Here is a 25,630-nt window from a genome sequence, read left to right on the forward strand (position 1 = left end):
AAGTTTTACCTTTTGTGGGAGACAACATTTGAAACGTGTCATAAATCCTATGGCTCGAGATGTCTTTAATGCTATATGACTTATGTGGTCGTCCCATTGCATGTCTTCAGTGAATATTACGCCAAGCGATTTGAATGATTTTACTAACTCAATCTGGTCTCGGTTGTAATGCAGGTCACCAAATTCACTGCAATTTTTATTTTTTGGATGAAAAAGTATTGCCTTAGATTTTGTTGCATTAACTGAAAGAAGATTGTTATCGGACCATGTCTTTATTTTTTCCAGGAGTATGTTTGCATTTTCCAGTAACTTACTACCAGTAGCGTCGGATAAAAACAAACTGGTATCGTCAGCATAAATTATGAAACGAGCGTTATTATCCACACTAGTGATGTCGTTAATGTAAAGGTTGAATAACAGTGGTCCAAGGATACTTCCTTGGGGCACTCCGCGGGTAACTGTTCGAAGAGTTGACTTGTATTCATTTATTTGGACATACTGTTTTCTGTTGGACAAGTAAGACTTAAGTAAGAGTAAAGCTGCGCCTCTAATTCCATAACATTCAAGTTTTGTCATCAAGATGCTATGGTTTATGCAGTCAAATGCTTTGCTGTAATCTAAGAAAATTCCCAAGACCAGGTTCCTATCTTCAAAATTCCTCAGTATATATTCCTTCTGGTGTAAAAGAGCAAGTTCTGTTGACCGGTTTTTTCTGAAGCCATACTGGCAGTCGGTAATTATGGCGTGTTTACTTAAAAAGCTTTCAACTCGTTTAAGAATCAGTTTCTCGAGAGCTTTGGAGAAGACGGGCAAAATACTAATTGGTCGATAGTTTCCAAAGCTGTTTTTGTTTCCCTTCTTGTATATAACTGCTACTCTAGCAATCTGCATTCTTGCGGGGAAAGTGGAAGTTGCTATGCATAGGTTGTATATGTGCTCCAATGGCGCAGCGATGATGTCGATGACATACTTAACTGGACGCATCTGGATATTATCCGCATCACACGAGGTGCTGTTTTTGAGGTCACTAAAAGTTGACAAGACTTCTCTGGTAGAGACAGGTTCAAGGAACAAAGAAGGGGGGCGCCTGTCAATGGAAACGTGAGATGTATCAGCTGAGGGGTTCAACGCAGGAGTAAAATGCTTGTTAAACTCTTCTGCGAGACGGTTACCTCGGTATTCTATGCCATTGTCAGTAATTTTATCGGGATTACCAGCCTGTGAAACGCCAGATTATAATTTATTAATAATTTATAATTTATTAATTTGCGAGCTAGTTGATGGACTCGGGTATTATTATTTTAGCAAGGAGAAAGGAAACAACTGTGATTTTTTTGTCGCAAGGGCACCTGTGACCAAAGAGCGCCATGTCACAATGTGTTTTCGACTACTCAAGGCGGGGTCAAAGACCCGTTTCCCAAGCATTTCGCCCTAGAGAAGCCGAGCACCAGGCCAGGGGAAAGCTTGTACCCATTGTCACCGGTATATCACCGGTGGGTAGAAACAACTTACTTGTATGTCAAGCTGGTTAGCTTTAGCACTAAAGCAGACGCAGCGTAAAAAAACAGTGTCCCGACCGCTTTCTTGCGTACGTCCTGACACCGCTGCGGACACTGCAGTCGCTGCACTGACAGATCCATTACCGGAAGGGCCGTCAGATAACAACCTTGGATAAAAGGTTATCGACAGAGGGCGCTCTTTTGCTGCAACCAATGCGGGTGTCGCGTGTCACTGAGCGGTGGAATCGAACTCGCCCTCCTGTCTCCGGAGCGTAGCTGTCTCCTCGGAATGAAACAAAGCTCGAATAATCGGGACTTAAGTACGAAGCCCGGATTAAGAGGTCTTTAGTTAACTAGCGGTCTGGACGCCCGTCCATGAGGCGTATGTACGTAATGTGTTTGTGTACTGCGCTTTAATCACAGCCAGCGAGACCGGTCAGGGCACCTGTCCCAGAGACATGCTTCATAACTTTGCGTTACATGAGTGCTAGGAGTGCTAGCTCGTGTACGCGTGGACATGCGCATTATACTACAGAGCGTCGGTCAAAATGAGCAAACTAGCTAACATCGTGTTTCGCAGCTCTACGTTCGCACATCCGTGCTATCGCGCTCCCTCCGCTAAGCAGCCAATGAGGAGACGAGTTAGTTTCGTCGCTTCAGCCTTTCGCCCGACATGCCACCGGCAGCGGCGTACACAACTTTCCACGGGGACCACCATGCTCAGGCTAGTGTCGGTGGATTGTGCACCCTGGTCCCGCCAGAGGTCCTGCTGCATGGAGGAGAAACGACGAGGAGGATGCGTCGTGAGGGAAGGGGGGAGAGTGAAAGAACGGCGAGAGGACCGGCTCCGTGGTGAAACGATGAATCGCACGTGAGTATGGCAGTTCGCGCCGCCCTATTCATAACATATCTCTCCAGTGTTTACCTTCGCGACGCCTTGAATCTCGAGTGAAGGAGCAGTAGGCGCTACTTAATAAAATGGAGGTGTTATCCTGGCAATCTGCCTGGAACGCTACTCTAGGCGAGGATGATAAAGACGAGGTGACACACGCACGCACATGCGCACGTTATAGTAACCTCGTTATAGCAAACAGGTAAAAACCTTAAAATAGTTCGACAATAGTCGAAATTCGTAATATAACATTTCGCCAAAAACTCAAGCTGGACGAGCGAAATTTATTCAGCGAAAAAAACGACAACTGGGAGATGCCTTTTCCGCAGTTTTAGCTCCGTATCGAAACCGCTCGCCGCGATTTCGGAGGCCTCAAAAAATCGAGTGGCAAACGCCAGTTAGGCTGGCTTTTTCGCATAGCACCGCAGCACGCACTGGTGGCAGGCAAGTCAAAAGCCAGTGGGGTGGCTTCCTCGCATTATAGCGGTGTCGCGTAAAAAACTGGATGCTAGGACGAAGCCTATCGCCGTTTTCACCCCCTGCCCTCTGTGACTCTCGACGTGAGCAGATGAGGACGGCTGGAAAGCTACAACAACCGACCATGTCGCTGGTTCCAGGGCACTATCGACGGGCATTATTCGCTACCAGCTGTTCTCGCCACCCTATCTATCTTCTGTGGCGTTATTGCCAAATGTGAGATAAAGCGTAAACCATGGCTCGAACGCTTAATGCACCACCACCGTTATTCGCGCCTGCCATCCGAGTTAGCACAGCGTGCCGCTAGCAGTCTTATGGCTAACCGCGTTCGATATACCGGGTGTTTTTTTTTTAGAAGGCCCAACATTTTTTAAGGAAGGTAAATTCCTTTAGATTTATTCTAACCCTGGGGCTATACTGAGGCCTACGGCGGACGCCAGGTAAAAGGCAAACTACTTTAATTAGTTCGCTGATTAACTGAATACGTTAATTAACATTTATCATTTTTATTTTAAGGGATATGTTGTATTAGCAGAATTGGAGATCGTCTTCTAAACAGTCCAGCCAAGAAAAAAAAATTTCATAAAAAAATGTTTTGCGCGCGTTACGAGGCGAGAAAAAGTCACCCTGGTAGGCAGCTTCACACTGTAACACAGCGTCTGTGAGCGCCTGTGGCGTAGTTCGCTCCGCCTTGCGCTTTGTGTCAGTGCGTTTTTGTTCCAACGCGGCATTCCGTGAGGCCGCGGAGAGAAGCGAAACAAGCAGCGATAGCGCAGGCCGCCCGTCCGGGCTCCAGGTGACGTCAGCCGTGTGACGTAAAGCGCAGGGCGGAGCGAACTACGTCAGAGGCGCTCACCGCCGCTGAGTGACGGTGTGAAGATGCCTACCAGGGTGACTTTTTCGCGCCTTGTAACGTGCGTGAAATATTTTTAATTAAAATTGTTTTTTCTCGGTTGGACTGTTTGGAGGACGATCTCCAATTCTGCGTAAACAACATACACCCTAAAATAAAAACTAGAAAAGTTTATTAACATATTTAGTTAATCAGAGAACTAATTAAAGCAGTTTTCCTCTTGCCTGGCGCACGCCGTTGCCTCCAGTATAGCCCCAGTGCTAAAAAATTTACCTTTTTTTTAATTTTGGACCTTCTAAAAAAAAACACCCGGTATACAGTAAGAAATGCATGTGTTTGTTAAAAATGTTTAGGAATATTTCGATACCTCCTATAATTTGTGATATCCATGCTCGTTGTGACGATGTTTGACAGTAAGAACTATCTTTTTCGGGGGTTCCTTACGTTTCCTGGCTTCCGGCCTCGTCTCGCACCAGTTCCCCGATTTCGGTGAACAAGTGGGGCGTTACTTCTGGTACCGATGCATACGACAGAGAGGGCGTACTTCTGCAAAGGAAGCAAGCCTTGCTTCTTGGAGAGGAGGCACTCGAAGGCTTCTCTCTCATTTTTGAAGTTTCTTCAGAAACGCAATTGAAGCAAACATTATCTCCTTAAAAAACAGCCAGCAAATGTTTGCCATAAATACAAAACCAAATGTAATAAACACGTTTAATAGTCGCTTATGCGCCGTAAAATTCAACGCTAACAACCAACCAACCATCTCTGACTTGCCGCTTGCGAAAATAAAACCACATGACGGCGGTCAAGTCTGTAGGCCACAACGAATATGGTCAGCGAAAACTCTTCTTTCCTTTCCATCTTTTTATTATTTCGGAGTTCACCTGCGCAATTTTAACGAGCAAAAGGAAGACGGTATCGGGGATGGTTCTATTCTACGAGCTCTTATTTTGTTTTCAACCAACGGTATACAGGACAAGCGACTGTTCAGGATCTCTCGCGGAAATAGCGGAATAGAAGGGTGCTCAGCGAGCTTTATTCAGCTGAAGCGAGAGAGAGAGAGAGCGCGAGAAAGAAAGAAAAAAGAGAGAAGAAAGAGCAAGAAAGAAGGACAGAAAAGAAAGGACAGAAAAAGAAAGAAGGACAGAAAAAGAAAGAAAGAAAGAAAGAAAGAAGGAAAGAAAGAAGAAAGAAAGAAAGAAAGAAAGAAAGAAAGAAAGAAAGAAAGAAAGAAAGAAAGAAAGAAAGAAAGAAAGAAAGAAAGAAAGAAAGAAAGAAAGAAAGAAAGAAAGAAAGAAAGAAAGAAAGATCGTCATGACCGACTCAAACGCAAGGAAAGAGAACGTATGCAAGAATGCATTGCGAACTGCGCGGTTTTCCTCGGTGATTCTATTGACCGAATGCCGTTGCGTAAGCGCGATGACGTCAATACCGACGACGGGGCGTACGAAGCAGATTCCTTGAATGCACATTCTTTTTTGTTGTGGTGCTTTTTGAGGAAAGAAAATAGTGCAGTAACTGTCTCACTTCTCGGTGGATACCTCAACAGCGCAGTAATGGAAGGGAAGAAGATGGAAGTGAGAGAAGAAAGGCAGAAAGAGGTACCGTAGAGGAGGGCACTGGAATGATTTACACCACCAGGGGATATTTACCATGCAAATTTTGGCTATTCCGACGAGCTACGTGCACTGGAGTGGTGGCTTTTCCTGCAAGCTTCTCGAAAGCTCATGTATTTTGGCGTGATGTAGGCATAATTTGTTGGGCGACAGCGCCGAGGGTAACCGGGTTTTCGAAATTCTAAAAACTATTATGGATATTACTTACGGTGGGCTACAGTGTTCTCAATAATTAAGGAGCCTAACAGCAATAGTTAAAAAATTAACTATTCAGTGTTAGTTAACCAGCCTACTGGTTAGCACACCTTAGATTTACTCTGATGTACTACACCGCTGACAATGCTGTGCCGAAAAAAGCCCTCTTCTGATTTAAAAGGCCTATTCTTAAAAATGGCGGCTGATCGACTGAAATTAGCGAGAAAACCGACGCAAACACATACACACAGAAGCAGCAACAGAAGCTGCGAAAAATGTGAAACCTGTTGCTATCGCATTCCACTTTTACTGTGACTTAAGCGTATCCACAGTTTATTGTTTGTTTCTATTGGGCCTTCCCCGCGATGCCACATTTGGTATACACTGGCAACATTCCTCTCGTCACCGCCCGCCGCTCCCAAGCGAAGGGCCATGTTCGCCTTCTGCTCACTTGAGTAGAGCATGCGACGCCAGCGCTGGATTTCTCCCCTGGCGGAGAGACACGACCCCACGAGAGCGCAAGGGCCGCCTAGAGTTACTGTAAATGGCCGCCGAAAGCGGCGCTTTAACCACTGAGCGGGTGAAGTCTGGTTCCCATTTTCGTCGCTTCCTGGACACAAAAGAGCATCCGTCTCGCACACGCGCGCGGTTGAGGAGGAAGAGAAACCCGTGAAAAATTGGCGCGTTTCGCCAAAGAAGTGTGGTTTCTCGTTTTTTTTTTTTTGATTCCTGGGCCTACAAGGAATCTAGTTGGAAACTTGTTTCTATCTGCGCTCCATAAAGCAAGAAGTAATGATTAATCTACAGTCCGTGACCAATGTGTGTTGCTTCAAGCCATGGAAAACTAGACGTGAACACTATTTCTAAAGTGCGGGCCGCGGAATGCAGCTAGCATGGCGTGCATGGCCCCCGTTCAAACGGTCGTTCTTAGCTATTTCTAATGAACATGTTCTATTTTGTCAAGAGCACTATAAGGCACTTGCAGCATCAAAAAGAGCTAACAAAATTTTAGAAGTAGCGAAGCCTCACTGGCGAGAAAGAGTAATGAAATCCGAAATGGCGCTAGAGCAAACCACCCATGCTCATTCGACATCCTCCTTAGAGGTGTCTTGAAGCCTTACAGCTTTGAGTGTGTGTACCCGGGAAATGCCATCTGCTAAGAAGACTCCTCAAGCATTCGCATATTCAAGCATTCAAGCACTTCACTAAGGCGAGAGGCAAGCGCAGTAGCGGGTGCGCTGCTATTTCCTTGTTTGTCTATTCCTTGCCCAGAAATAACGGCAAAACTGGGACATTTTGTAGCGAAAGCTACACTAGGCTAGCAGAAGCGCTTCGCGGTGCCTGCCAAAGGCCACTACTGCGCATGCGCAAAGCCGGAAGCGATGCGCTCGCTCCTCAGACGCGAACCATGGAGGAAGGAGAACGGCCGTGCTCGTCACGGCAGCAGTACAAGCTGCATGAAATTGAGTCTTCCCAACCAGAAGTCGTCGCAGGAAGCTCCCTTGGAGTTGGCAGAGTCCTCATTCATTCATTCATTCAGCTCGGAAACAGAATTGACAGACCGCGACAATAACTTACGCCCTTGAAGGAACCCGGCGTTTCACGTGGAGCGGCAACCTTCGTACAGGAACAGCCTATAGCAACTGTGACACGCGCAACCCCCCTCAGGAAAGCGCAAAAAAAAAAGACTGGATCAAAAGCAGGGGCAGTTCCGCTATTCATTTTTAACGACTGCCCTACTCTGTTACGTCACGATCTGCGACTAGTCAGTTATTTAACTTGGTGGTTTTAATTAATAACAGTGTGCGGTGGTGGCAAAAGGTTGACCCTTCTCGGGGAGCCCCTTGACGTGTCGTCGTCCACATCTTGGTCGGAGCCCCCATTCAGGGGCCCTGTTGGTCACCGCTCTCTGGCCAGCATGCTCGATCAGCCTTTGCTGGTCTGTCGTATCCGTGCTGGACAAGGCAATATCCCCAAAAGGAAGGGATGGGGAAGGCCATGGGCTGGACGCTTCCGGGTGGCGTCTGGCAGGCCCAAACGGAGTGTGGGCCGGTATTGATGGCAGCTCGGACATTTTGCGTGGCTAGCGTGTAAAGAATAAGTGTTTGTGGTCGATGTTAGGATATTGGCAGTTGACGCCGAGTCGTAGCTTCGGTCTCGGTCAGCGTTTGGTGCGGTGGTGGCAGTGTTTCGTTCTGCGAGCGGTAGTGTTCCGTGATGTGGTTGCTAGAGTGCGCGTAGCCGCGCTAGCTTCCTCCTCCGCTTCCGTCAGCAGCGCCCGATCGCCCAAGCAGCAACTTTCCGTTGCCGTGACCAGGGGTCGAAACTATGCGAACCGAGAGGGATGTATCCGTCATAGCGCGCGCACGAATTGCGGGGACAGCACGTTCTTCGCGAAGGCGCGGAATGCGGACTGCGAGTCAGTGATTATCATATACAGTATTGTTTGTTATGTGTGCCTGCACTCTCAGCCAAAATTAGTCCCGTGGGAGCAATAGCAGCCATTGGTCCCCTTGAGAAGCCCGAAAGGAGCAACTGCGACCGTGAGCGTGCAGTGTGAAGAGTACACGGACCAAGTGCTTAGTCCTTGGTCTGAAAAGGACCAACTGAGGGACCAACGACAAAATTTCCTCCCCCTGCTTCGTCGTTACTCCCAAAACATGGAGGCGCCCTTCGAAGCAAGACCCCTCGCCTCAGACTGATTTCGTCGTTGTTGTTATTACATTCAGTGGAGATAAATGGGGTACCGGTCTTTCGCTTCGTCTCATCTCGTTTATAACAAAATGTATGAGGGATACATTGGCTTTATTTTTCATTTAGAGTGACGATTCTGCCGCTGTTAGGCTTAATAGGTACCGTCTTTGTCAAAAGTAACCAGGCTGCATGGTTTGCTTCTAGCTTGTATAGTGGAGCCCATGGGGCTTTCCTAAAGATCAAAAGAGGTTGGAAGGTAAGAAGACACCCAGTCCTTACCTTTAACGACCATTACAGCTTCAGGGAAGCCGTAAGGGCTCCACTGCACGAGCTAGAAGCAAACCATCCAGCCTGGTTACTTTTGACAAAGACGGTACGTCGGATTGTTGACAAAAATGTTTGCCATCCTAAGAACCAGATGGCGCCACTAGCATGCACTTATTGGGGTGTCTCGATGTGTACCCCCGCTTAGGGTGAAGTCGCCCTTTGAACCCCTCGGACACTCGGGGCCGCCTAAACCTGTTTTCGCGCGCTCCCTCCGCCATTGTGTTGCCCGCGTCGACCTCGCCGCTCTGCTGTCGTGCGGGCGTCACTGCTGCGTGCCTGCGTTCAGTGCTCCAACCATGCGAGAAATGGTTGGAGGATGTTCCATTTTCCAAGAGACACGAAAAGGATCGAGGCTTCTGTGGCTGGTCCGGATCAAGCGTGAGTGGCAACCGACGAACTCCATGTCTGTAGTGTAAGTGCCGCATGTTGGTTCAGTGCTGTTTTGTAAAGATTTACCGCTTTTGCGATTAGTCAGCTAAGTGTAGTACATCATTTGCATTGGTCAGATTTCATTTCCGCATTATTCGTCTTGCTCGGCGTAAAAAAAAAATGCACGCTTCAGCGCCGAACCAGCCATTGCCTGCGCTTGCCTGTTTGCATCCGAAATTGCATGACACAATGTGTTCGCTCGTGAATGCGTCCCAAACATGCTTTCGCCGCTTCTGTTCATTAGAAAATGATTGCCTTTACGAGGCGCTTGTCAGCGAACCGCGGCCGGCACGAGACCAAGCGACGGCACATAAGCTGTGGCAATTACTGTGCATCTGGGTCGTCTAGGAACCAATAAGGATTAATTTACTTACTTTTTTTTTTCGTTTTTGACAGTATGCTGCGTTGGGTAGCTTGCGCTGCCTGTTAGCCCGATGCTTCGTCCAACGACGCCGCATTAGGTCAGTAAATGAGATTAACAGAATATTTTATGTGCAGATTGAGGTGCTCATTTGACTAATTTGACTGATATAGTTGGAATACTTTGTTTTCTTGTGTACTGTGTTTGTTTTCATTCTCGAGCAGTAAATGTGGGGCTAATTTCAATAACAAAAAGAATATGCCTTTGACATAACCGTCATCGAGATTTAACTCATCTTAAAAGTAGCTCAAAACTTTTTATTGCATGCTCCTCTGCTTAGTAACGATTTCCTTCATCATAACCTACCGCAGACCTCAGTAAAAAACGGTTTTAGGAATTTTTTTTCCTCTGCTTCTCTAGGATGGTCGCTAGAGATTAACCTCTCGCCCCCTTTTAGACCTTTTTGGCTTTAGAGTGTGTGGGGTGTATGTACGCGAGTGCTATCGCTAGGGCGGTCTCCTCTGCCGTCATACTGGAGCTCGTGCCCCGAATGAAGCTGGTCATCTTGATCGAGCCAGTAGCGCCCGTGACCGCTAGCTTCATAGTATCTGCACCAGCTAGGCAGCTAGGTTACCGCATTGACATACAGGACGTTTCGGCCGGTCTGTATTGGCGTAGGAGTGCCTCGACTCTGGCTTTTCTACATCCGCCGTGGAGCTCCGGGTGCATGTTTTCTGGACTGACGCAACTCTGTTCTTAACGGAGAGCTTGGGCGTGATGGCGCATGACCTGTCATGCAGCAGTGGGGTGGTCAGTTCCGAGTAGCCTAGTAGGTGGAGGGTGGTCCAGCCCGTTCTAGTGTTCGAAGACGAGTGAGCTGGCAGGTCCTGTGGGCTTCAATAGCTCTTCCGCCGCGTGTAGGCCCAGTTGAAGCAAGCGGTGGGTCGATTCGCACAGGGGCAGTCCCGAGGAACGCCTTGATCACCGATCGCAGGACGTTCAGTTCACTTAGGCAGAGTCGCGGGAGGAGCAGTTGCGTGCACGCATATCTCAGGCCCACTGTTCTTTACATTAATAACGTCCTAGAATTGAAGCGCTGGTCAAATGTCTGATTTGAGTGCAAGCAGTTGGAGGCTGGTTTGGCGCTGCTCCCTCTGGAGAAATGTTGAGGGGGGAGGAGGGGGGTTCGCCGCCTTTGTCCCCCCTTTTCCAGGGTCCCCAACTGCCAGCAAGTGCCCAAGACTGCACAGCCAACTCATCCCCGCTCACGGAGAGAGATCGAAGGGCACCGTTAGGAGAAGCACCGCTTGAAGGGCTCAGAGCGCAGTTTGATATATCGAATGACTGTAGAAGTTTCAGTTTGTCAAACAATGCGACTTTCCTATAATTTTACACAGGATTTTCAAGGCGATAATCTCTGCGTTTGTTTAGCCAATAATCCGAAACATCAAGGCTCTACTTGCTACAACGCATATGGAAATATTCTCACCGCATGGCAAAGCGAGTGCTTGACAAAGTGAGTGCTTGGCAAAGTGAGTGCGCACAATACCATCTCAGAGCTCTTTATTTACCCTACAGTCAACCTTTGGCCACACATGGAACGAGTTCATGCTGAATGAAGAACCATGTACTTTGTACATTTCTTCCGTTCATGACAGGCCTTGAGGAACAACAGCTTCAACAGTAACCGAGATGTATAAACATCAGTAAGTGTAGACAGTACTGGGCCATGTAAGTAGCGGGGCATTACTGTAGATGCCCAGCAAAAAAAAAAAAAAAGGAAGTGGGGAAATAAAAGGCCCCAAACCACCACCACAACCGAGTATAACAAAAGTATAGGTGCAAAAAATGCACAGATCACCGTACATAAAAAGATCTACAAAAATAACCGTACCAGAAAAAAAAACATAGCACCGAGATTCAAAACATCACAAAATCACTGCTATCGGGAGTTATAGATTGAACTAGGTGTATAAATTAGGGGCTCCCTAAAAAAACCGAGATTGACAAAGCACGTTCACACTGTAATGGGTACCGCAAAGCAGTGCTCATTTAGAAGAAAACACTGCTGTGAGCGTAAGAGATAACAGCATAGAAAAGTAGCATAGGCACATGAATGGTGAAACCTACGAGAACAGACTAAGGGGTCGAGAGCACAGGCATAGATACCCTGTCACTGGTACTGAGTCATGCAAACGCCCATGGCTAACAAATACAACCACCGGAAGAAAGCAAATGTTATGCAAGGATGTATAATCAAAGCGAGAGACTGCACATGAGATTAGCTCTTAAAGCAAATTAGGCACTTTTTCTGTTTTCCTGCAATAGACATGAAACACTACACGACGGTTTGACCGTGCTAAGTGACTGAACGAAATGTTATGGCTCGACACAGACAGTGGCGAGTTGTTCTCAGCCGTCCAGCAATGATGTCCAACAAACATTTCTGAACAGACAGCCTCAAACAAATCTTTTCTGCCAGGAAAAAAAAAATCGTTATGAAAAGACATGAGATCACAAAAAAAAAAGGGATAATAAAGCACTAGCTACACACAACCCTTCAAAGATATATATAAATAACAATTTTGATCTAACGCTAGGTACAAATCTAACATTGCCACCTCCTACCAAACCTGACACGTCGCACCACAGTAGTTACTACACCCAGCTGCCATGCTTCACCTCAAATACGTAGCAGCAAAAATGAGGGTGGGAAAAAAAAAGTAACTGCCTCCCACCATTCCCGGACACACAGTGTGGCCAGAAAGCTTTCAATGCTGCTTTCAACCATTTTCCTTCTCCCTTTCTCTCTTTCCTTTGTGACGCACCACCCCTGGTGCCAGTCAGTGGCCTCATCTCTACTTCTGTCGTGTCGACAAGGGGACGTACACTGGCCCGCCATACTTAGCCCACTCGGCTTCGAACTCATGCTCCAGGATCTCGGCCCCTCGCTTCCGTGCCAGGCCGGTCTCTTCAAGCTTCAGCTCGCACATCTGCATGTCATCACGCCCTGCGGAGAGGGGGAAATAGAAATGAGACTTACCGTATTTACTCGCATAATGATCGCACTCGCATAATGATCACACCCCCGATTTTTCTGGCAAAATTCAGTTTTTTTTATTCCCCGCGTAATGATCGCACCCCGAACTTGCCACGGCAATTTGTCAACGATGTCGAGTCTAGCCGACAATGATCGTACTTGCTTATCTGTCTGACAGACGGCACGTGCAGATTACCATCTTGCTCTGTCAGCATTGCAACGGCAGCCGCCTGTTGGTTGACCTGCGGTCACACGGGCAGTCTAAATGCGGTTAGGCTTAACCGCGGATACCAAACTGAACTGCGGTTATCTCGAATCACGATTCGCCGTGGTCGCAAGTTTTACCACCGTTCTGGGTTGCGGTGCAACGAACGAAGTGACGCAGTGATCCGGTTAAACTTTATTGTTCTCGTAAATAATAAGCCCTAGGATACGAGAACATCAAAAATGAATCCCCCTTGAGGATCGCAGGCCTGTACTGAGTTGCTCGTAGGAGTAATAACTGCGATACAAGCTAGTTTTACGTTCGCAGCCGCGCAGCAGCTGCCGCCGTTGCAGCGCGAGTGACCCGATCTGCTTGGCCAGCTCCGCTGCGAAGGTGTCGCTGAAATCGATCATATATATTTCTTTTAATATGAAACAACGAGGTGTGAGTAAGGCAGCGCCATAAGTAGAACATTCATTATAGCGTTGGTCAATTCAAAAGCGACGTCCATTGTGGCTTCGATACGAAACAAGTTAGGCCTAGCGACGACTTGGGAATACGGAGCGCCGTCGTCCGCCGCGCTCGCGGGCGGCACCATTCCGGTAAGCGCTTGGAATCCAGTGCTCCGAGCGTTGCGAACGTGTCACCTAAGTACATCAACGATGCGGCAGGGACCGTACATTTTTCGGCGTAATGGCGGTAAAATGCATAGCTTGAGCGCCGTGGTACGTTGCTGTTGTACGCTGTTGCCGCGCTTTCGGACGAGATCGAAGGCCGCATAAAAGCGCCGTCGCACAGCACTATACACACTGCCTATTTTGATGCGCTGCTCTTGGAACGTGATTTAGTGTGAAGTAAGTACGTTCTTGAAGTGGGCCAGCTCTTGCGCTTTTCGCACTCTACCTACTCGGTTAACGACGTAAGCCGAGATCGCCGAGATCGGTTCGCGATAACCGCGGGTAGTGCACACATGTGATAAGGGTTGTCTGCCTGAGACTTGTTTGCGTTTTCGGTGCTCAAAAATTTTTTGTAAAAAATTTATCCCGCATAACGATCGCACCCCTAAATTTGCGTCAATTTTTTGAAAAAAAAAGTGCGATCATTATGCGAGTAAATACGGTATATAGAATGCTGCAACATCTTTGTTTTATGGAACTTAACCAGCAGTCTGGGCCATAACATCTTCACAAACTGAACCCAGTCTTCACGCTGAACATGTCAGGATGTCATTCAGCAGTTCTTACCTGCAAGCAGCAGAACAGGGGGCCTGCCTGGGTGCAGCTCCATCTGGCGAGCAATGTACTGTCCATCAAAGTGGGCGAACCAGAGACCGCTGCTGCTGCCGTCTTTGCGGAAGGGAATGCGAAAGTAGCGCTGCCGATTGTCCTCTCCTGGCACATCCCCATGCGGTCCCGGAGAGACCGAGTGTGCACCTGAAGTTGGGGACAGTTCACTTCTCAGCAAGGGATCATTCCATATGAATACTATATAGAGCAAATTATCAGCAACTAACGTCAGCAGCACCGATGAAAAGAGTCAGCTCTAGACTGCCATCAAAATGCACTGATGCACTTACTCTGGGAGAGATTGGCAGAAAAATCAAAGGTGCAAGATAGCCTTCCTGCAATAAGTCACCAAAATGATTTTGATTGATGATTTGATTTACGTGGTTTAATGTCCCAAAGCGACTCAGGCTAGAAGGAATGCTGTAGTGAAGGGCTCCAGACCATTTCGGACACCTGAGGTTCTTTATCGTGCAATGACATCGCACAGTACATGGGCCTCTAGAATATCACCTCCATCGAAATTCGACCGCTGCAGCCGAGATCGAACCCGCGTCTTTCAGGTCAGCAGTCGAGCGCCACAAACACTGAGCCAATGCGGCAGCACACCAAAATGAGATCAAGCCATGGTGGAAATGGAAATTGGAAGTCAGTTTTCCAGAGTTTAAACCACAACATGGATTTTCAAGGTATCGCAAGGATGACTGTTAATGTCCAATAACAGCCTAATGATGAAAAAACGATTCAGCATAAAGGCATTGAGAGTTCACATAACTAATACCGCCTTACCTTTTTCTATGCGCACATTACATGCAGCAAAATTAAGGCTCCTGAAATGAGCGCTGCACAGCGTGGGAGAAATGAGATCAGAACAGGGACACAGGAACAGGATAGTGCATCGTTTCTCCCTCATTGTGCACCCCTGAGGCATTACGCATCGCCAACTGCTGTCCTATTTAGTTTGAGAAGAGCCAAATTATATCCTTTAGGATGCTGGCCTTTTAGAAAGTAATGGCATTCAGTATAGTAATCTCCATCACAGGTCACTGATGTGTTTTTTACTTAAATTTCACAAAATGAAACACAACAAGGAATACCAATTTCAAGTCAAAGCAGTCTTATGCCTTCGCATATTAGACAGAAGAGGTGTAAAATTGGATTTGGACCTAGATGAATTTGTTTAGGAAAAAGGTAAGAGAATAAAAAGGATAGGCAACATAACAAATCAAACAGTTACTGTTGGTGCCAGACTCACTAAACTATGAACTCTGTCCGAAGCAGTCTCTACAATAGTGAAGCATCATTATTCATTACATGACAAGGTGGTTCTAGCAGACTGCTACCAGCAGTAACTCACTGGCTTCATCAGTACACATCAACTAACCCAAGAAAGCACCAGCCCAGATAACAACCATGCCTATATAAAAGTAGACGCACCACCATTCTGGAGTGAAACAGGAACGCGAGTCTGCGAGGCATCTCCACTGCCCTTCTTGGCATTTTTGCTTTTCCATGCGTGGTACACTTTTAGCCTCCTGTGGAATTCCTCACGGCAAGCTGCCAGAAGTTCCAGATCTGAAACGGTACAAGTACTTATTATTTGTTCACAACAACACTCAAGGCACATATAAACTACACAAAAGAAGTAGACAAAACAAAATGAGAAGTAAAATATGTGTAGGGCAGGGCACAAGAAGCAGAAGTTACACGAATATACATGCCCTTTACAACTGTGTGGCAGTGTCTTTAAATGTAGAACTTGCTATATTTGGATGGTGAATCGGCTTGGTTTCCTGTGAGTAACATCTTGGCTAAGCTATACAAAGACACTGTGGCTGTGTGTGTTGGCCTTTGTGAACAGTACATCGCTACTGTCCTCAATCAAGTACGACATGTGGCTAACAGATAAAGAAATAGCAGCTGGAAGGACTGCCATTCCTTTAAAACTCCAATGAAATAAGTTCCACAGCTTATGTGGTATTATGTACTGAATGAGAAGCAATAAGCTACCTAATCTCATACTTACCACACGACGTGTTGATGACATCCCTCAGCTCAGAGTACTTCCATTTAGACAAGTCAAACTTCCCTTCTGACTTGGCCTTGGCCTGGGATCTGCAAGCCAAATAATGAACAGGCACTAGCTGCAGGGCTGTGCAGTCGTGATGGGTCTGCAAGAGAAAAGCCCAGACACGGCGCTCACCTGACTGGCAGAACTGGTGTGCCCACATCCTCGACCACACTGTTGTTCTCTTGCGCAAGGCGAAGGGCAAGCTCGTGATCACGCGACTCCTGTTCAATTTGTTGGTTCCTGCACGTAGAGAATATGGAGAAAAGTAAAAATAGAGCCGGTCGAACCTGTAAAGGAGGGGTTTTAAGCATGCAGTGTGTCATCCACGTGCAGAGTGCAGCATTTGTAGAACCAGCAGCATTTCCCGAAACAGTTAGTCAGGCGCCATCACTGCAGCATGACCAGCTGCTACTGTAGCGAACGGTCCCAATTACAACTTGGACACGCTGCTACCTATTCACTGCTTTACAATAACTAAGCAGTGAAGCTAAACAGAGTACATATTGTTATGGATAAACGGACTCTTAAAGCAGATTGTAACTAGTTGTGAAGGTTCAGATGAGATTGCTGGACAATGCCAACAATGAAATGAAAAAAAAAAAATGCAAGCAATAGGTCTTACCGTATTTTCGCGATTCTAAGCACCCCCCCTATTTTCGGAAAAAAATTTCTGAAAAAAAACTTTGCATGTGGATCTAAGCACCCCCTTTTTTGCGCGGAAGAGAGCGTTGCCGAGGCCGCCAAGTGCACTTGCTCTCTTTTTCGTCGAGCCTGTGCAGTCGGAGTCTCCTGCGCGTTGTTGTTGTTGTGACTGAGAGAAGGATGAAAAGGAAATTGCACAGGCCTGCCTACTGGCTCGAGCCAAGCCACCACCCCTGCCAAGTGCAGATAGAGGAGAGTAAAAAGATCAGAGGAAAGATAAAGAGAAAAGATAAGACCCGCGTCCAGCAACAAATGCGTCTGCCGTAGCTGCTGTAAAAACAGATAAGTGGGCGAGGCAGCGCTCCCCGAAGCGAGGACAGCGGCATCCACAACGCTTTTTGTGTTGCTGCGTTCCGACACTACAAAACAGATGGCGGCACAGAACTGTCTGCAGCTATGTTTCTTTTGAATGTTTCCTAAATAAAATGTTTTTTCTCGCGCCCGTTTCATCGAGATTTCGCCGCGAAAAGAGGGGCCCGGGGGAGGGGGAGTCAGTTTAGATTTTTCGAATCGAAGCACCCCCTCTCACTTTGGGCATTGCGATCGTGAAAAAAAGGGGGTGCTTAGAATCGAGTAAATACGGTATATGACTTGCTTTACAATCTCAATAAGATTATTTAAACATGAACTACAGAATAATTAGTCACGAAAGAGTAATAAGCCAGGTGTAAAAATGTGACGAGACACACGTACCTAATCTGCTCTTCCTTCTGGTCCAGGATGAGTTTCTCTTCCATTGCCTTCTGGAAGAAAAAGAACAAGATGTGGGTTTCAAGCAGAAGGCACACACAAAGAAAAGGACACTGCTGATCAGAAAAATTCAGGGGGGCGCTTTGTTGACCTAAAGTGCAGTGAGGCGAAAGCCTCAAGCACAGTGTTGCTCCCTGTGTCAGTGATGTGTGGTTAAGATATTAAGCTTCGCCTCTAAGAGTGGAACGCGACAGCGCCTTGCAACGTTTTCAGGGAGTCCACAGAACGCCATCCCGGTTCCGGCTCTACGCCTTGCTCGCTGGTGAATTGTCTGAGGAAAGGAAATGTGTCTCACATATCTCGGTGGACACCTGAACCTCATCCTAAGGGAAGGGAGGAAGATGGGAGTGAACGAAGACACTGTATTCACTAGAGGCGCCTTTGTTCGTTCCAAACCATCAAGCTGGCATGGCGTAGTGGTTAGCATGCTCCTCTCGCACTCCGGAGACCGGGGTTCGATTCCCGAACTCGACCAATTTCTTACTCGGTTTTATTTATTTATCTGGCCTGACTAGAAAGGTTAATTAGGCTAATTGGTTAATTAACTAATTAACTAAACTCAGTCTCACTTACCTGGAGCATCATTATAACCTCCCTTTAATTGGTTGCATAGTTACTAGGCAAAGTACAATTGGCCCCGTTTGAAATTCGCGCACTGTGACGTCAGGACCATTTCGACCAATTGAAAAGCGTGACATTTCTGTCGACAACTCCTGCTTACAACAATGAGGCATTAACGGCTTCCGCCTTAATATGCTGCTTTTGCAAGAATCCAAATATAAAGTCTCCCAAGAAAGCAGTAGTTGAAACGCACTGGGCCATTACTCCCACCACAACAAACTATACGGACAAGGACGTCAGCCAGTGCATGGCACCATACAGCAGACAGCCATCGCCGATCATACACTGACATGTCAATCACACGCCTAGATGTAGTTTGCTAGGTACAAGTCACTTCATGCTGACTGCCAGCAATGAAACAAAATGTAAAGAACTTATCGCGGCTGTATACACTACTTACCGCTAGTCTAGCATCTTCTAGTTGCTTTGCTCTCTCCTCGGCCTTCCTGGCAGCTTCCATCTGAATTTTCCTGGTCAAACACAAACAAATGAATTATAGTGCATGTAAGAAGCATTTGCCAACAGAACACCAAAGCCCCAAAAACTACTATGCAACTTAGCACTAATGACCACTCCACACCTAAAACCTCATACCACAAGTCATTCTTTTTCCAGAAGTTATCGAACATATGTAACCAATGAAAGCTAAAGCTTTGTAACCTATTAATAACAAATCTAAGATAAGCACCAGCAACCTACCTGCATGCTTAATAAATGCATAAAATGCTCTGAACAGCTAGTAACACAGCAAAGCTTCCTGAAGTACTTCACTTACACGGCGTGTTTCAATGAAGTCTGCCAGTAGTTTTTAAAATAGTCTTTTTGGGGTATAAAGACGGCTTTTATGGCACCAGTGATGCCAACAGAGGTAGGCATCAGAAATGAGGTGAATCATGTTAGCCAGTAAGCTGGTTAATCGAAAATTCTAATAAGTAATGGTCATTATCAGAGTTAAGCACCTGGCCACAATTAGAAATACTATGCAGCTAGCCAAGAGTAACAGCCACATCAGCCCCTGCAACTTCAGAAATGCCATTACACTTGGAGCATCGTGCAACAAATTTCAGCCATTCTATGCCCCATTTCAAAACCACGCAGGAGTTTCCAGTTACGACATTTCTAAGACGGACTTTAATGGCAGCACTGTTTGCCCATTTCTGAAAAACTGTTCATCCGGCTATAGCTAAAAAGAAAAAAAAAATACTATAAGCACTAGCCATGGCAGAGGTGCAGAACTTTGCAAAAGTTCCCAGGCCACTCTGCCCGAATGCGACCAGAGCAGATGGCCAAGTGCAGTGGTGCTTCTATTGCACTCCTTACTCTTGAAGGTTTGGGACACCAGAACAACTGTCCTTTCTTTTTTACCCCAAACACAGAGCTAGAGAGAGTCTAAGTTCTATTCACAAACAGCAACATACATATATGTCATTACAGTTCCAATCAGGACGGTGGTCTTTCTGTTGGGTTAATACTTTCATTTATGCAACTTTAGTCTGGTATTTTCTTTATCATAAGCACAGCATTCACTGAAAAGGGTCGAGACGAACTATAAAGTCAGGCTTGATAGAATGCCCTTCTAGCTTTTTTCGGACATGACAGCCTCCTGGCATGAAGCTCCTCTGTCAGGGCTATTTGCAACCCCCTAGCAACAGGCTACAGCACACTAGGGGCAGGGACTTGCATGGGAGATGAGACAAGCCCTCCTCATGTCACCTATGCAAGTCCCTCTCCCTGGTGCCCTGGTGGATGAGCGGTTCTCTATCTTTCTAGTATCAGGGAACCCCCAACGACTTTCAAAGTGTGCTAAAGAGCCCCGTGTGTCTTGGCTTCAATCCTCTACTACCAAAGATACATGCAAAAATGAGCACACAGACACAAAGCCCTCCGGAAGAATGACCAAGGTCAATAATAATGACTGTCTGCATAGTCTGCCTACGATTAGTCCCAAAATAAAGTGGCTAAAAGGAACGGCAGTGGTTGAGGCATGTATGGTACTATTAAGTGTTGATGGATCACAAAAGGCATTCCAGGGAAACCAGCTTGAGAATCCCTGCTATAGATTATCAATTACCATAAAAACCCGCACACAATTCCAGATTTTAACACATCAAATTTCCACCGCGTATTGTATATGGATCCAAACAATTCTTAGCCCAAATCCGCAGTTCTAGTCCCAATATTACAGCATTATCACCATCAGGCTTACAGTGAGAGGAGGTGCTATGCAGCAGTTGCACAGATTGGCTGTTTCAATTTCACCATGTCACCACACTGGCCTCACAATGCCCAAGCTATTGGAAGCACAACAATCACATCTCACAAAATGTCGAGACCATGAAAAGCAGTACTCGGCTGCCTTTAAAAGGAAAGTAACCATAACTGCCAAAGCATCCGCACCACGTGAAGTGCTGCAACATGGACCAGATTACTGCCGCAAGATAGCCGAGAGGGTTTGGTTTGGTTTATAGGGGCTTAACATCCCAAAGTGATTCAGGCTACAAGGGACGCCGTAGTGAAGAGCTCCAGAAATTTTGACCACCTAGGGTTCTTTAACGTGCACCAACATTGCACAGTACATGGGCCTCTAGAATTTCGCATTCATCGAAATTCAATGCAGTTGCATTGTGGACACTTTGGCCAGCATTTGTGAGGAGCTCGTCTATAGCGTTTTCAAGAAATGCGGGATATCGAGCACGCGTGACGGTACCGAAGACAAAGAGGACTCTTGGAAGACAGCACACTCAGCGATGACGATCACTAAAGCATGAAATGCAGCGCAAATAAATACTTGTTGAGTTTTCCTCGCTCATATTATATGCAGACGAAGACTTTCTTTTTCTGCTTTGATAGCAGGTTTTTAAGGTAGGAGCCCCACAGCCTCTTCCTCCTCTTATGCCGCCCTGTGCTCAAGGTGCGGCTGATTCCCAGTGCATCAAGGGTGTGGCATTCACCTCTGCCTGTTCTCCTCCTCTTCCCTCTTGAGCCGCTCCTCTTCCTCCTTGCGCCTGCGTGCCCGCTCCATCTCCTCCTGCACGCGCCGCATGCGCTCCTGCTCCTCGGCCACCTTCTGGAGCTGGATGCGCTGGTTCAGGGCGTTCATCAGCTGCGTCGCCGCCGTGATCAGCCCGTTCTGCTCCTTCTCCATGTCCTCTGTCCGCAGGCCGCCATCCTGCATACCCCCAAATGGCTTCTTGCTCTACGCTTCCTTTTCATCGCGAAGCAATAACAACCACTCGGTCACATTCGATACACCAAGGATGCACCCTAGATCAATTACTCGAGAGAAACTGCAGCCCATTGAAATCAAAGCAGTTTCTGAAAACAATTCCATGCATGGCTTTAGCATCTGTACAAAAAAGTCTGCCATACTAATATAAATGTAGCATTTCTTGCAAAAGGAGAACTGCAGCTTAAATTCACAATCCCTTACAGAGCCCCAAAGGGGACCGGGTAAAGAAGACAGAGGCAACATTATTACGAAACAAAACATAAAAGTACAACACTAAATGCAAGGCAGAAAGAAGAAAGAGAATGGAAAGTACAGGGAAAAGCTCAAACCTAAAAATTCAATACACTTAAGTGCATACCTTGATTCGCTTCATAGTGCCATTGATTCTGGACTCCAAGGCCTGGATCTCTGCCCTGCTTTGCTGGCCATCCTTCTTGAGCTGAGCTGCAAGGCTGGACATCTGCTGCACTTGCTGGATGAGCGCCCTCAGCTTCATCATGCATCGGTACCTGCGGGAAAACAGTATGCGAAGCAAGACATAAAAACCCTTGCTCACGCTTCTTGCGCCCCAAGAGCCCCAACAAAATCACGAACAGAGCTAGCAGCACTCATATACTGATGGCAATTATGATAATGACTGTACTGTTAAATTTAATATTAATGGCACTATGCAACCAAAAATGCTTGAAAGGGTCTCTCAGAGAGGTTTGGAGGCACGAGCAGTTGGCGGTGCTCAACACCAACACAACTTCAAACTACCTTTCTTAAAAAATGCAAGATATTCACAACTGTGAACTACTGCTTGCTCTCTGCCAGGTTGTCACGCACCTCTCCAAATGGTGTGAGGTGAGAAACAAAGATGCAACACAACTGAGAAGAAGCTGAGTAGTGTTGTGCCTATGGCCCATCATACACCAGTGAACAAGGAGAGGGACAGATGGGAAACGGTCATGCCTGAAAATCACTTTCAGAGCTGACCAAGTCGGAAGGGGCAGGCCCAATTAGGAAAAGAGAACAACTTGGCATTGTTCTTGCCACAACAAGAAATAAAAAAAGTGGTCTTGTTCGCTGTTTGCCCTTCAGAAAAATTCCAGCTGAAAAATTTCGGCTGTCCTCAAATTAAACTTTACAGATGCCAATAACATTAACCAGCTCTAAACTCCTCATTCTAAACTGCAGCTTCTGACAAACCTCATGGCAGACAGTTCTGATTTAACATGCCAGATAACACTGCTTTTACTCTGACAACCTGAAGGATTATATAGACAATAGTACCTTCTTCCATAAAACCACTAATAAAAACAAAGAGGCGTAACATAACTACAAAAGAAAATGTTGCCCTTAGACTAAATGTTCTAGACTCCAGTTTACAATTCAACGGTACTCGGCAAAACAAGAGTCTACAGAGATGCTATGCTTTATCAGTTTTGGCAGCAGAATAAGAAGAAAGAGACTTGCCTTGGCCGGTACTTTCGTTTCACCAAGTGCATCTTCACTGTCTTCTGAATCACCACAAGGTTCTCACGCCTGTAGATGATCTTGTTCTTCACTGAGCAAGACAAAAGACACACAATTAAATCGATACAAAAGATGTGTACCTCAACTACACTGCCACTCGGTAGCCAATAGCTTAAAATATCCAAGCTCGACTGTAGAATTATCTTCCTTCAGAGCGTGCGATGACATACACCACCCGTGTTTAACCAAAGCAGCTGTTGGAAAGCAGTGAACATGGCTGGTAAGGAATTACATAAACAATGAGACAGGCAAAGAATGTCCACTCACGCTTGATGACAGCCAGAGCGCTCCACTGAGCCTTCTTCCAGCGTGAAGCGAGCAGCCACTTCTGCACCTTGCGCACCAACTGGGCAAGGTTCTCCGGGTCGGACTTCATGATCTGGTCAAACTCTGCAAACTTGCCCGGCCGGAAGAACACCTTGGTCAAGCCGAACTTGAAGTCCCTTTCGTTCAAACCCAGGGCCTTGAACAGAGCCTGGACGAAGACGAAACGGGGGCAGGTAACAATACCAAAGTCAGCACTCATTTTTGCTGTCTTGAAGGGATTTCCAAGAGAAGAGAATGAAGAGCGAGCCACGGAAAGGAAAACGATGGGAGCAAAGTTCAGGGAGAGAGCTCAGTGGGTTAGCGAACCAAGGCCAGTTAAAGGTGTCCTAGCTGAAATCAAGAAGAGGAAACTTTTCAGATAAAGCGTCATTAGTAATAGGGTGCTTCGCCATCTCTAATGGTACGTGCCAAGAAGGCATGAAGGCTAGCGGGTGGAAAAGAGAACGAAAGTATAGTAGAAGGGGGCATGATTTGTCAAACAAGCCGAATTGGCCGGCATTGAAATTGAGGAGGTGTTGACAGAGCATGTCTCTGCAAAGCATGCGTTGTCCCAAAGTAGCATGGCTTCCAGAGCTTAATGCCTCCTCGTACCTTGCAGAAGAGACGAGGGTCGAGTCGAGCGAGCTCAGGAGGCAGGTACTGCTTGTACATGTTGTAGAGGTCAGCAAAGGGGGCCCTGGATGGGTAGCCCTGCTGCATCAGCTCCAGCACAGAGGTCATGCCTGCAAGTGCACAACGGCTACTCAGGATCCCCGGGCACCTACAAGAGGGGCACATCCAGTGCACCGCAGAGCAACTATACATGTGGCAGCGCATGGAAATGGAATGCATGAGTCTTCTCCAGATTCCAGACAACTGGTGCACTGAAATAACTGTGCACAATGAGGAAACAATTGTAGCTTAGACTGGTAGCCAATACCAGCGGGCAAGCACTACACCAACCTTCCACATTTCTGCCCCTTTTGCCTTAATGCATGTTTTCCCCACATCATGGGCCCTGAAAAATGATTTAAGTCGTTAAAGGGACACTGAGGAGAAATTGAAGTTGGCTTGTATCGACAGAATACCAGCTCCTGATTACAAAAACGCCACTCATACTGACAACAAAGCTCTTGTAACGTAGAAAAGAGCAAGAACCAAAATACAGGTATCGCCGCCACAGGCCAAACTCGCAAGTACAAGCGTGATGAGATCATAGAACAAAACAGTGTTGCTAGAACGAATGGTTCTAGCAACACCAGGAACCGAGAAACCATGCATCACTGAGGCGCAGCCAATGCATGCGCAAATCTCCTTGACGTCGCCAGATGGCGCCACGTGCCCGGCTGCTACGCGCGCTCCTGAAGCATCGGGACAAATCAGCGCCTGTTTTCCGGCGGTAGGCGGGCTCCCGGTATTCCGCTAGCGGTAACAAGGTACACGGTATGCTAAAGGTGTCTATTTGCGAGAACTTCGTTGACGACTTCGAGAACGAGATCCATCGTAACGCTGGCAAAACGCCAGTGCAAACGTAATCGAAGCGACTGTAGCGACGGCCGCAATAGCCGATAGATGCCTTCAACGTGCGGCCGGCGGTAGCTTTCTTTTCGGCTGCTGCTAGGCCGCACTGCTGGCAGCCAGAAATCACGGAGTCTGCGTTACGTCATGTGCACGTCACGTTTCACGTCTCTTAGTCCTCTGTCGTCATAGACGAATCCCAAGTTTGAATCAGAGTGGCGGGAAAAACTTTTTCAACTTCGAATCCAAATTTCTTAGAAATAAATGCATCTTTCGCTGCCGGCCAAGTGGCAACAAAGCCATGACATGCCGAACTATCGGATTTTACTATAAAAAAAATATTAATAGTGCTCTCCTCAGTGTCCCTTTAAATCAAAAGGTAAATTTTTATTCCTTAACTGAGTGCGGGAGGAAAGTAGTGATTGGCAATAACGAAAGAAGATATGGGATGACTGGAAGTTTACACACAACTTGTGAGCCTACTGATAGTTTACTGATTGATTAAAAGTCCTTTATTTTTTGAAGGAGGCAGCACAAAGCTACTCACAGATGATAGTCCTCTCTGGACAACAATGAAAAACTGGACGAGTTGGAGTTGTTGCATGTTTGGAAAATAGTGCAAAAAGATGGCGACGAAAGGAAATGGAACACATACAAGCACTTGTGTGTGTCCCGTTTCTTTCGTTATCATCTTATTTGTGCTATTTTTCCAACATGCAGTGCTCTCTGGTCTGTATCAAATGAGTCCAAGAGTTTTTATTAAGAAAAAAAAAGAATTTTGACGTGCTTTTATGGGCCAAAGAAAGAACTGCGCTATCAGGCATCCTGCAGTGGAGGGTTCTGAATTGACTTAGGTATACTCGAGATGTTTAGTGCATGTAGAAAGCCCAGAACATAAACATCTTTGCATTCTGCTTCCACTGAAATGCAGTCAACTACATCATCAGCCCAGCTACGTCCAATGCAAGACAAAGTCCTCTCTTATTGGTTTCCAATTAGCCCTGTCCACCGCCAGCTGTGGCCACTTTTTTCCTGCAAATTTCCTAA

The 25,630-nt window shown here is 46.6% G+C and overlaps 1 protein-coding gene across 2 annotated transcripts in view; it reads right to left on the bottom strand.

Annotated features, from left to right (window-relative positions):
- Nucleotides 1-10,886: 10,886 nt before the first annotated feature.
- jar (Myosin heavy chain 95F jaguar) overlaps nt 10,887-25,630 on the bottom strand; it is a 47,245-nt gene continuing 32,501 nt past the window's right edge. Inside the window, exons 16-27 of one of the 2 annotated variants that reach the window (XM_089570463.1) lie at nt 23,678-23,808; nt 23,027-23,234; nt 22,700-22,790; nt 21,600-21,750; nt 20,964-21,181; nt 18,413-18,482; nt 17,335-17,381; nt 16,072-16,179; nt 15,895-15,983; nt 15,306-15,443; nt 13,830-14,018; nt 10,887-12,350 (exon numbers count right to left, since the gene is read on the bottom strand). In XM_089570463.1, coding sequence (XP_089426589.1) covers nt 12,199-12,350; nt 13,830-14,018; nt 15,306-15,443; nt 15,895-15,983; nt 16,072-16,179; nt 17,335-17,381; nt 18,413-18,482; nt 20,964-21,181; nt 21,600-21,750; nt 22,700-22,790; nt 23,027-23,234; nt 23,678-23,808 — 1,592 coding nt within the window. In that variant the 3' untranslated portion in view covers nt 10,887-12,198. Of the gene's footprint in view, nt 12,351-13,829; nt 14,019-15,305; nt 15,444-15,894; nt 15,984-16,071; nt 16,180-17,334; nt 17,385-18,412; nt 18,483-20,963; nt 21,182-21,599; nt 21,751-22,699; nt 22,791-23,026; nt 23,235-23,677; nt 23,809-25,630 lie in introns of both variants that reach the window. The other variant, XM_089570462.1, reaches the window with a different exon arrangement.

The sequence above is a fragment of the Amblyomma mixtum genome, chromosome 2, assembly GCF_055824585.1.
Source record: "Amblyomma mixtum isolate Tamu chromosome 2, ASM5582458v1, whole genome shotgun sequence".
NCBI lineage: Eukaryota > Metazoa > Arthropoda > Arachnida > Ixodida > Ixodidae > Amblyomma > Amblyomma mixtum.